Below are 12500 nucleotides of genomic sequence, written 5' to 3' on the forward strand. Positions count from 1 at the left end.
TCTGCAAACTATCCCCTTATTTCTTTTTTTTTTTTTTTATATATATATTTATTTATAATTCAACAGCATGACAAGAAGGTTATCAAGACAATTATCTTCCAAACAAAAAAAGGTGTACAGAAATAGAGAACAAAGTAAATACAGTTTTTCTTTTTCCATTACCACAATTTGAGTACTCATACAGATGACGCCCAGATTCAAACTATCCCCTTATTTCAGTTCTTTTGACAGACATGCATTTTTAGCCAATCCGTGCTGGCTCCTAAGATCTTCACGTGCCTGAGCTCAATGTTATCTATGTGAAACACACGAACTACCGCCCTCTAATGGTGAAAAACTGTCAAAATGCTTTCAGATTAGAGGCGACCTTCAAGGTCTAAGAAATTAGCATATGAACCTCCTAGGTTTAGCTTTCAACTAAGAATACCAAGAGAACAAAGCAAAATTGGTAATAAAAGTAAATTGGAAAGTTGTTTAAAATTACATTCCATATTTAAATCATGAGGTTTTTTTTTTACTGGACTGTCCCTTTAAATTGAGGAGGTTAATAAACTGACTTTGCTGCACTTACCAGATGCACGCTCTCTTGCAGGTCCCAGGACATGCATCCTGTTTGGCTGCTTAATGTCCCTTTACAATAGGATGTGGCTGCTGAGGAAATTCTGAGGTAAAATATCTTCCTTTTTTACATAGAGATGTGCAATGTATATTTTCTATTCAGGTTTTTACGCACATGCTGCATTATTTTCAAGTAATTTAATATATGGGTAACGTCCCTTTAATGCAGAGATTACTTTCAAGCATCCAGTTTAGCACTGATGTTAAAAAAAAAAATCATATACTGTTGTGGCCCTGGTTTTTAAAGAGGTCAGTCTTCTCCCCAGGGTCTATTTAATGGGCACACCTGGCTAATTTTACTGACCAATCAACTACAATTTAAAGGGATATGAAGCACAACATTTTTATTTCATGCTTAGGAGCCGGCCCATTTCTGGAGCGCTATATGGCAGCAGTTTTGCAAGTATGTTATCCATTTGCAAGAGCACTATATGGCAGCGCTATTTCCTGCCATATAGTGCTCCAGGCGCCTACCTAGGTATCTCTTCAACACGGACTATCACGTGAACAAAGAAAATTTGATAATAGAAGTAAATTAGAAGCTTTTTTTTTTAAATGTTATGCTCTGTCTGGATCGCAAAATATTTTTTTTAGGGTTTCATATTTTTCTTCGTTCTCTTGCTTTCTTTATTTGAAAAAGAAGACATATAAGCTAAGGAGCCAGCCAATTTGTGGTTCAGAACCATGGACAGCACTTGTTTAATGCTGCTGTCCAATCAGCATGGACAACCCAGGTTGTTCATCAAAAATGGGCCGGCATCTAAACTTAAATTCTTGCTTTTCAAATAAAGATACCAAGAGAATAAAGAAAATTTGACAATAGGAGTAAATTAGAAAGATGCTTAAAATTGCATGCTCTATCTGAATCATGAAAGAAAAAATTTGGGTACAGTGTCCCTTTAAGCAAATATTAAAGGGACATAAAACCCCAATTTTTATTTATTCCAGGGTTCATATAGAACATACAATTTTAAACAACTTTACAAGTTACTAGAGGTCTCTTGTGCAATCCTTCTGCCTGCTCTTGCACAAACAATTGCACAAGAGCCAAGGCATGTTAATTACCCCAAACGAGTGAGCGTCGGGGTGATTTATCCCGCCCTCAGGTGGCAGTTTCTGCTTCATAAATTCAGATTTGCATGTTGGCGTAGGCAACTGCCCCTGATAAATCTTCTGTATAGTATACAGAGTGAAAGCTAAGGTCAAAGATGTTTGAAAATTGGACCAGTTGATATGAAATGACCCATATGTGGCCGTCCAGTACAATCTGGTTTATGTTCCAAAGCCTTTTATCTGCACAAGATACTATTTCTTATATTCCTAAATATCATAGGTATGACTGGAATAGCTCTCATCCTCACAATGAAACTATATCTCCTATCATGCCATACACAGTTTTACAACAAGGTGCCACGGGCACAAGAGAACAATATGCAGGCCTGCACCTATCAAACAATTCTAGAAAAGAGTAGCGAAGGCGCCACATAGCGTAATTCTGTAAAGCATATGTTGTATGGTAAGCTGGGTATATAATACACTAGAGTTTTTTCTGACTTAAGAGAAACTCTGCTATAAAGTGGGAGAGGTGGAACCTAAGGGATGCGAATACATCGATCTACTGCAGGGGAAGAGGCACCATAAAGACCTCTGTTTCCTGATCAGAGGAGAGTTTTAACGGACAACTCTGAGGATCCGGTCTGCTCAGCCTGCACTACGCATTAGTGCTTCACCAAATGTGAGTGTCTTATATACCCAGCTTACCATACAAGATATACAGAATTACGCTATGTGACGCCTTCTCTACTCTTTTCTAGAATAACTTGGAAGTGGATAACCTTATACCTCAAAGAAAAGCTCACTACCAATGTGACATAAATATATATTTTATTGAACTAGCTATATTTGGTGTAGTTCATATGTATTCTAGCACATGTATTGTATTACTATCATCTATATAGACTGTGATGGTTGATCTAGGTGTCCCATTTGACATTTAATATAAATGCCATACTTCCAGTCGGTTTCACTTGTTTATATTTTGTGTGATAGCGCCTCTATTTACACCTTACGGTGTTAGTATTATATATCAAATAATCACTGTACAGCATGCATGAGTGTTAGGTTTTTGCATTCCACAGATTGCATTCCAGCCTGAAAGGAGAGGAAATGCTTTAACTTTTGGAGTTAAATTACAGAAAAAGCAGACAAAATAAATTAAAGAGACAGTAAACTCAAAATTCAACTTTCATGATTCAAGTGGAGCATACAGTTTTAAACAACTTTACAATTTACTTATATTATCAATTTTTGCTTTGTTCTTTTGGTATCCTTTGTTGAAAATTAAACCTAGGTAGGCTGATAGGAGCTTTGAAAGCACTCTGAGAAGTGTGTGTATGTTTATATATCCATAAAGTATACCTCGGCTACAAATAAGGTTTCTTTTGTCATTTGAAATTCTTTTAGTTAATGAATAGCAAGATGGGCGCCCACCCAGGGCCCCACAATGTACAGCCTGCATTTAGTTTATAAAGAAGTGCTTATGGTATCAAGAGGTGTAATATTTAATGTTATTCTTGATATAGGGTCAGGGTAATATGGGCCTCACAAAGTTGTCTTGCCAAGGGCCACGCAAATGCTAACAGTGGCGCTAAACAGTGTTTACTCTATATACTGCACTTTGATGATCTTTTCTTTTTGTATACTGCTCCCATGCCTACCTAGATATGCTTTTCAACAAAGGATACAAAGAGAATGAAGCAAATGAGATAATAGATGTAAATTCTAAAGTTGTTTAAAATTGCTTGCAATCATAACTTTACTGTCCCTTTTTAAAGCATTATTTAATTTTTATTGTATTTATTATTTCAGTGGTTTAATATTTTTATTTTTTATCAGGTTGCCTCGATTTTTATTTTTTTTTGGATTTGAAAGCCATGGACCATTCACCTCCTCCACCAACTGGAATATGCCTGGACATGTGTCCTGAGCAAGAAATTAGGCTGCGGGAGCAACAAGGACGTCTGCATCGGTTTGAGACAGCAAATGTGGTCAATGCAAAAAAGGTTAGAGGAGGATATTTACATGTTGCTGACCCCAAAAAGGCTGTTAAGGAATACAGTCGTCCTGCAGCAGGAAAAGAGCTCTCCTGTCCCCGTGATCTGCGCACTCCTAACACCCTTTTAAAAACTGTACAGTACCTGATAATGGACGTATTTGAATATGCCAAAGATAGGGGCCCTAGAATGTTAGCTGAGGCTTATTCTTTTGTGTTTGACCGTTTACGTTCGGTAAGGCAAGACCTGATAGTGCAGAGGGTGCGGGGGAAACTTGGGGCTCAAATCCTTGAAGGGAGCTTAGGATTCCTATTGTGTGCTCCTTACTTGGTAAGGGAGTTGGCCATAGAGTGGTACGATGAAGTGCTGCATGCAGTCCAAGTGCGAGAGACCTTTTCTGATCTTATGGAATGTTACCAGGAAGGTGGAAGCTACCCTAGGCAAGCTGAGTTTCAGGCTTTGCTCCTGCTCTATGATTTAGGTAAGAGATTAAAAAAAGAACAAAGTGGTCATTTATGATTTTCTTTATTTGATAAACATGGTCAGAAATTAGTTTTTGTTATTCATTTACAAATGAACAAATGAATACAAAATTTGTTTAGCTTCTCTGTTTTATAGGTATCGGAAGCTAAATGAACGAACTTTCACATACGTTCATTAGTTTTAGTTAAAGGGACAGTCTTCTACACTTTAGTCATCTTCAAGTCTTGCCTTAGATTAAGCTGCAAACAGCCTCCTGCACCTTTTCTATATGATTCAAAAGGAACAGTAAAAAGGTTATTTTAAAAAGAATATTGTTTCTGGCCACTTTAAAATAGCTTCCAAGCTCCATCCACTGATGACATCACGATCTGGGCTGCATCTAGGCACTTTGCTGAATAGCCTTGACAGTCTGTTGAATCCAACTAGTGAGCTTTTTGTGATTGGATGCCATATGCAGCCCAGATCATGACATCATAAGTGGGAAGAGCTTGGCAGCCATTTCAAAGTGACCAGAAACTGTATTCATTTTAAAATAACTTTTTTTACTGTTCCTGCTGCATGATATAAAAAAGGTGCAGGAGGCTATTTGCAACTTAAAGGGACATGAAACACAAACTTTTTCTCTCATGATTAAGACAGAGAATATAATTTTAAAGAACTTTCCAATTTACTTCTATTATTTAATTTGCTTCCTTCTCTTGTTATCCTTTGCTGAAAGGTTTATATATGTAAGCTCAGGAGCAGCAAAGAACCTAGGTTCTAGCTGCTGATTGGTGGCTGCATATATATACCGATTCTCATTGGCTCACACATGTGTTCAGTTAGCAACTAGTAGTGCATTGCTGCTCCTTCAACAAATTATACCAAAAGAACAAAGATAAATAGTTAATGGGAGTAAATTAGAAAGTTGCTTAAAATTGCTGCTGTATCTGAATCATGATGGAAAGAAATTGGGTTTCATGTCCCTTTAATCTAAAGTAAATCTTTAAGATGACTAAGGTGTAGACTGTCCCTTCTCATGAGTTTTCCAATTCTGGCGACTGGAAGTACTTAATACCGGCTTCACAAGCCTAACCCTGCCAGATATCTGTCCCCAATTGGCCTCAGCAGAAATGATAAAATAAGGAACTGCAAAACCAAGACATTTTTGCTAATAAATCACAGCTTCTAGCTGTCTACTCCAGTAATGAGCTCTGATTGGCTCTTCCAAATAAGATAAGCAATAGGTGAAGTATGGGTCTTGAATAACAGTTGAAACAAGCGTTAATGCATTCAAAACGTGTGCAGCAGTGCACTACTGGGAGCTAGCTGAACACATTGGGTCAGCCAATGACAAGAGACTTACAAGTGCAGTCACCAATCAGCAGCTAGCTCCTAGTTGTGCATTGCTGCTCCTGAGCCTACCTTAAAGGGACATTAAACCCAATTTCTCCAACATAGGTGTGTCCGGTCCACGGCGTCATCCTTACTTGTGGGATATTCTCCTCCCCAACAGGAAATGGCAAAGAGCCCAGCAAAGCTGGTCACATGATCCCTCCTAGGCTCCGCCTACCCCAGTCATTCTCTTTGCCGTTGTACAGGCAACATCTCCACGGAGATGGCTTAGAGTTTTTTAGTGTTTAACTGTAGTTTTTCATTATTCAATCAAGAGTTTGTTATTTTCAAATAGTGCTGGTACGTACTATTTACTCAGAAACAGAAAAGAGATGAAGAATTCTGTTTGTATGAGGAAAATGATTTTAGCAACCGTAACTAAAATCCATGGCTGTTCCACACAGGACTGTTGAGAGCATTAACTTCAGTTGGGGGAACAGTTTGCAGTCTTTGCTGCTTGAGGTATGACACATTCTAACAAGACGATGTAATGCTGGAAGCTGTCATTTTCCCTATGGGATCCGGTAAGCCATGTTTATTACGATTGTAAATAAGGGCTTCACAAGGGCTTATTTAGACTGTAGACATTTTTTGGGCTAAATCGATTGATATGAACACTTATTTAGCCTTGAGGAATCATTTATTCTGGGTATTTTGATATAATAATAATCGGCAGGCACTGTTTTAGACACCTTATTCTTTAGGGGCTTTCCCAAAGCATAGGCAGAGTCTCATTTTCGCGCCGGTGTTGCGCACTTGTTTTTGAGAGGCATGGCATGCAGTCGCATGTGAGAGGAGCTCTGATACTTATAAAAGACTTCTGAAGGCATCATTTGGTATCGTATTCCCCTTGGGTTTGGTTGGGTCTCAGCAAAGCAGATACCAGGGACTGTAAAGGGGTTAAAGCTTAAAACGGCTCCGGTTCCGTTATTTTAAGGGTTAAAGCTTCCAAATTTGGTGTGCAATATTTTCAAGGCTTTAAGACACTGTGGTGAAAGTTTGGTGAATTTTGAACAATTCCTTCATGTTTTTTCGCAATTGCAGTAATAAAGTGTGTTCAGTTTAAAATTTAAAGTGACAGTAACGGTTTTATTTCAAAACGTTTTTTGTACTTTCTTATCAAGTTTATGCCTGTTTAACATGTCTGAACTACCAGATAGACTGTGTTCTGAATGTGGGGAAGCCAGAATGCCCAAGATGATTCCTCAAGTGAGGGGAGTAAGCATGGTACTGCATCATTCCCTCCTTCGTCTACACGAGTCTTGCCCACTCAGGAGGCCCCTAGTACATCTAGCGCGCCAATACTCCTTACTATGCAACAATTAACGGCTGTAATGGATAATTCTGTCAAAAACATTTTAGCCAAAATGAACCCTGTTCAGCGTAAGCGTGGATGCTCTGTTTTAGTTACTGAAGAGCATGACGACGCTGATATTAATATCTCTGAAGGGCCCCTAACCCAATCTGAGGGGGCCAGGGAGGTTTTGTCTGAGGGAGAAATTACTGATTTAGGGAATATTTCTCAGCAGGCTGAATCTGATGTGATTACTTTTAAATTTAAATTGGAACATCTCCGCATTTTGCTTAAGGAGGTATTATCCACTCTGGATGATTGTGAAAATTTGGTCATCCCAGAGAAACTATGTAAAATGGACAAGTTCCTAGAGGTGCCGGGGCTCCCAGAAGCTTTTCCTATACCCAAGCGGGTGGCGGACATTGTTAATAAAGAATGGGAAAGGCCCGGTATTCCTTTCGTCCCTCCCCCCATATTTAAAAAATTGTTTCCTATGGTCGACCCCAGAAAGGACTTATGGCAGTCAGTCCCCAAGGTCGAGGGAGCGGTTTCTACTTTAAACAAACGCACCACTATTCCCATAGAGGATAGTTGTGCTTTCAAAGATCCTATGGATAAAAAATTAGAAGGTTTGCTTAAAAAGATGTTTGTTCAGCAGGGTTACCTTCTACAACCCATTTCATGCATTGTCCCTGTCACTACAGCCGCATATTTCTGGTTTGATGAACTGATTAAGGTGCTCGATAGTGACTCGCCTCCTTATGAGGAGATTATGGACAAAGTCAATGCTCTCAAATTGGCTAATTCTTTCACTCTTGACGCCTCTTTGCAATTGGCTAAGTTAGCGGCTAAGAATTCTGGGTTTGCTATTGTGGCGCGCAGAGCGCTTTGGTTGAAATCTTGGTCGGCTGATGCGTCTTCCAAGAACAAGCTACTAAACATTCCTTTCAAGGGGAAAACGCTGTTTGGTCCTGACTTGAAAGAGATTATCTCTGATATCACTGGGGGTAAGGGCCATGCCCTTCCTCAGGATCGGCCTTTCAAGGCAAAAAATAGACCTAATTTTCGTCCCTTTCGTAAAAACGGACCAGCCCAAGGTGCTACGTCCTCTAAGCAAGAAGGTAATACTTCTCAGGCCAAGCCAGCTTGGAGACCAATGCAAGGCTGGAACAAGGGAAAGCAGGCAAAGAAACCTGCCACTGCTACCAAGACAGCATGAAATATCGGCCCCCGATCCGGGACCGGATCTGGTGGGGGGCAGACTCTCTCTCTTCGCTCAGGCTTGGGCAAGAGATGTTCTGGATCCTTGGGCGCTAGAAATAGTCTCCCAGGGTTATCTTCTGGAATTCAAGGGACTTCCCCCAAGGGGAAGGTTCCACAGGTCTCAGTTGTCTTCAGACCACATAAAAAGACAGGCGTTCTTACTTTGCGTAGAAGACCTGTTAAAAATGGGAGTGATTCATCCTGTTCCATTGAGAGAACAAGGGATGGGGTTCTACTCCAATCTGTTCATAGTTCCCAAAAAAGAGGGAACATTCAGACCAATCCTAGATCTCAAGATCTTAAACAAATTTCTCAAGGTCCCATCTTTCAAGATGGAAACCATTCGTACTATCCTTCCTTCCATCCAGGAAGGTCAATTCATGACCACGGTGGATTTAAAGGATGCGTATCTACATATTCCTATCCACAAGGAACATCATCGGTTCCTAAGGTTTGCATTCCTGGACAAACATTACCAGTTCGTGGCGCTTCCTTTCGGATTAGCCACTGCTCCAAGGATTTTCACAAAGGTACTAGGGTCCCTTCTAGCTGTGCTAAGACCAAGGGGCATTGCAGTAGTACCTTACCTGGACGACATTCTAATTCAAGCGTCGTCCCTCCCTCGAGCAAAGGCTCACACGGACATCGTCCTGGCCTTTCTCAGATCGCACGGCTGGAAAGTGAACGTGGAAAAGAGTTCTCTATCCCCGTCAACAAGGGTTCCCTTCTTGGGAACAATTATAGACTCCTCAGAAATGAGGATTTTTCTAACAGAGGCCAGAAAGACAAAGCTCCTGGACTCTTGTCGAATACTTCATTCCGTTCCTCTTCCTTCCGTAGCTCAGTGCATGGAAGTGATCGGGTTGATGGTAGCGGCAATGGACATAGTTCCTTTTGCGCGCATTCATCTAAGACCGTTACAACTGTGCATGCTCAGTCAGTGGAATGGGGACTATACAGACTTGTCTCCAAAGATACAAGTAAATCAGAGGACCAGAGACTCACTCCGTTGGTGGCTGTCCCTGGACAACCTGTCACGAGGGATGACATTCCACAGACCAGAGTGGGTCATTGTCACGACCGACGCCAGTCTGATGGGCTGGGGCGCGGTCTGGGGATCCCTGAAAGCTCAGGGTCTTTGGTCTCGGGAAGAATCTCTTCTACCGATAAATATTCTGGAACTGAGAGCGATATTCAATGCTCTCAAGGCTTGGCCTCAGCTAGCGAGGACCAAGTTCATACGTTTTCAATCAGACAACATGACGACTGTTGCGTATATCAACCATCAGGGGGGAACAAGGAGTTCCCTAGCGATGGAAGAAGTGACCAAGATCATTCTATGGGCGGAGTCTCACTCCTGCCACCTGTCCGCTATCCACATCCCGGGAGTGGAAAATTGGGAAGCGGATTTTCTGAGTCGTCAGACATTGCATCCGGGGGAGTGGGAACTCCATCCGGAAATCTTTGCCCAAGTCACTCAACTTTGGGGCATTCCAGACATGGATCTGATGGCCTCTCGTCAGAACTTCAAAGTTCCTTGCTACGGGTCCAGATCCAGGGATCCCAAGGCGGCTCTAGTGGATGCACTAGTAGCACCTTGGACCTTCAAACTAGCTTATGTGTTCCCGCCGTTTCCTCTCATCCCCAGGCTGGTAGCCAGGATCAATCAGGAGAGGGCGTCGATGATCTTGATAGCTCCTGCGTGGCCACGCAGGACTTGGTATGCAGATCTGGTGAATATGTCATCGGCTCCACCTTGGAAGCTACCCTTGAGACGAGACCTTCTTGTTCAGGGTCCGTTCGAACATCCGAATCTGGTTTCACTCCAGCTGACTGCTTGGAGATTGAACGCTTGATTTTATCAAAGCGAGGTTTCTCAGATTCTGTTATCGATACTCTTGTTCAGGCCAGAAAGCCTGTAACTAGAAAGATTTACCATAAAATTTGGAAAAAATATATCTGTTGGTGTGAATCTAAAGGATTCCCTTGGGACAAGGTTAAGATTCCTAGGATTCTATCCTTCCTTCAAGAAGGATTGGAAAAAGGATTATCGGCAAGTTCCCTGAAGGGACAGATTTCTGCCTTGTCGGTGTTACTTCACAGAAAACTGGCAGCTGTGCCAGATGTTCAAGCCTTTGTTCAGGCTCTGGTTAGAATCAAGCCTGTTTACAAACCTTTGACTCCTCCTTGGAGTCTCAATTTAGTTCTTTCAGTTCTTCAGGGGGTTCCGTTTGAACCCTTACATTCCGTTGATATTAAGTTATTATCTTGGAAAGTTTTGTTTTTAGTTGCAATTTCTTCTGCTAGAAGAGTTTCAGAATTATCTGCTCTGCAGTGTTCTCCTCCTTATCTGGTGTTCCATGCAGATAAGGTGGTTTTACGTACTAAACCTGGTTTTCTTCCAAAAGTTGTTTCTAACAAAAACATTAACCAGGAGATTATCGTACCTTCTCTGTGTCCGAAACCAGTTTCAAAGAAGGAACGCTTGTTGCACAATTTGGATGTTGTTCGCGCTCTAAAATTCTATTTAGATGCTACAAAGGATTTTAGACAAACATCTTCCCTGTTTGTTGTTTATTCAGGTAAAAGGAGAGGTCAAAAAGCAACTTCTACCTCTCTCTCTTTTTGGATTAAAAGCATCATCAGATTGGCTTACGAGACTGCCGGACGGCAGCCTCCCGAAAGAATCACGGCTCATTCCACTAGGGCTGTGGCTTCCACATGGGCCTTCAAGAACGAGGCTTCTGTTGATCAGATATGTAGGGCAGCGACTTGGTCTTCACTGCACACTTTTACCAAATTTTACAAGTTTGATACTTTTGCTTCTTCTGAGGCTATTTTTGGGAGAAAGGTTTTGCAAGCCGTGGTGCCTTCCATTTAGGTGACCTGATTTGCTCCCTCCCTTCATCCGTGTCCTAAAGCTTTGGTATTGGTTCCCACAAGTAAGGATGACGCCGTGGACCGGACACACCTATGTTGGAGAAAACAGAATTTATGTTTACCTGATAAATTTCTTTCTCCAACGGTGTGTCCGGTCCACGGCCCGCCCTGGTTTTTTAATCAGGTCTGATAATTTATTTTCTTTAACTACAGTCACCACGGTACCATATGGTTTCTCCTATGCTATTATTCCTCCTTAACGTCGGTCGAATGACTGGGGTAGGCGGAGCCTAGGAGGGATCATGTGACCAGCTTTGCTGGGCTCTTTGCCATTTCCTGTTGGGGAGGAGAATATCCCACAAGTAAGGATGACGCCGTGGACCGGACACACCGTTGGAGAAAGAAATTTATCAGGTAAACATAAATTCTGTTTTTTTCTTTAATTAATCAGATAGAGAATATACTTTTAAACAACATTCCAATTTACTTCTATTATCTAATTTGCTTCATACTTTAGATATCCTTTGTTTAAGAAATACAATGCACATGGCTGAGCCAATCACACAAGGCATCTATGTGCAGCCACCAATCAGAAGCTTCTGATCCTATCTAGATATGCTTTTCAGCAAAGGATATCAAGAGAATGAAGCAAATTAGATAATAGAAGTCAAATAGAAAGTTGTTTAAAATTGCATGCTCTTTCTAAATCATGAAAGAAAAAAATTGGGTTTAATGTCCCTTTAAGCACACTGGATAGCTCTTGCTGATTGGTGGCTACATTTAGCCATCCAATAAGCAAGTGCTACTCAGGTGTTTAACCTAAAATGGGCCTGCTTATTCAAATAAAGATAGCAAGAGAACGAATAAAAACTGATAATAGGAGTAAATTAGAAAGGTGCTTAAAATTGCTGCTCTGTCTGAATCGTGAAAGAAATAATTTTTATTTCTTATCCCTTTTAATCAGTGCAGGAGCTTATTTATATTATTCCCTAAAATGCCACAGCAAATGTGACAAGATAAATATACTTTATAGGCTTTTCAAGGGGTATATCCCTTGTCTGCAAAACAAGACCATTTCTGCTAACATAATTAATTTGAAACCTTTTTTTTCTTTCTTTTTTTTTTTTTTTTAAACACATTTAGGGCTAGATTTATTAAGCCCTTACGGCAGCAAGTTCTCTCAAGAACTTGCTCGCCGTCATTTATCAAGCAGCGGTCACCAGACCGCTGCTTCCTGAGCCTCTTCGCCACCTCTAATCTGGCGAAATTCAATCTCCTCGGTCTAGTCAGACCGAGGAGATTGACAGCTCCTGCCCGCGCGTGGTTGGCTGTGCGCGGGCAGGGGGCGGGATTGCACGTGAGCGCAAAATTGCGCTCGTGTGCAATGCCGAATACCTGCGGGTATTTTCGCCCCGCCACAGGCGAGCTGAGGTGTACAGGGGCGCGTATACGCACCCCTGTACGCCTCAGCTTTAATAAATCTAGCCCTTAGTGGTGGATCACAATCTTTTTAGAAAAGCTTATAAAATAATTTA

General features: G+C 41.2%; 1 protein-coding gene across 2 annotated transcripts in view; it reads left to right on the forward strand.

Moving 5' to 3' along the window:
- The window catches only part of SAC3D1 (SAC3 domain containing 1), a 23455-nt gene that overhangs the window by 2580 nt on the left and 8375 nt on the right, over positions 1-12500 (forward strand). The window contains exons 2-3 of one of the 2 annotated variants that reach the window (XM_053720134.1): positions 593-667; positions 3514-4152. In XM_053720134.1, coding sequence (XP_053576109.1) covers positions 3552-4152 — 601 coding nt within the window. In that variant the 5' untranslated portion in view covers positions 593-667; positions 3514-3551. The remainder of the gene's footprint in view (positions 1-592; positions 668-3513; positions 4153-12500) is intronic. The other variant, XM_053720135.1, reaches the window with a different exon arrangement.

This window comes from Bombina bombina, chromosome 7, assembly GCF_027579735.1.
Source record: "Bombina bombina isolate aBomBom1 chromosome 7, aBomBom1.pri, whole genome shotgun sequence".
Lineage (NCBI taxonomy): Eukaryota > Metazoa > Chordata > Amphibia > Anura > Bombinatoridae > Bombina > Bombina bombina.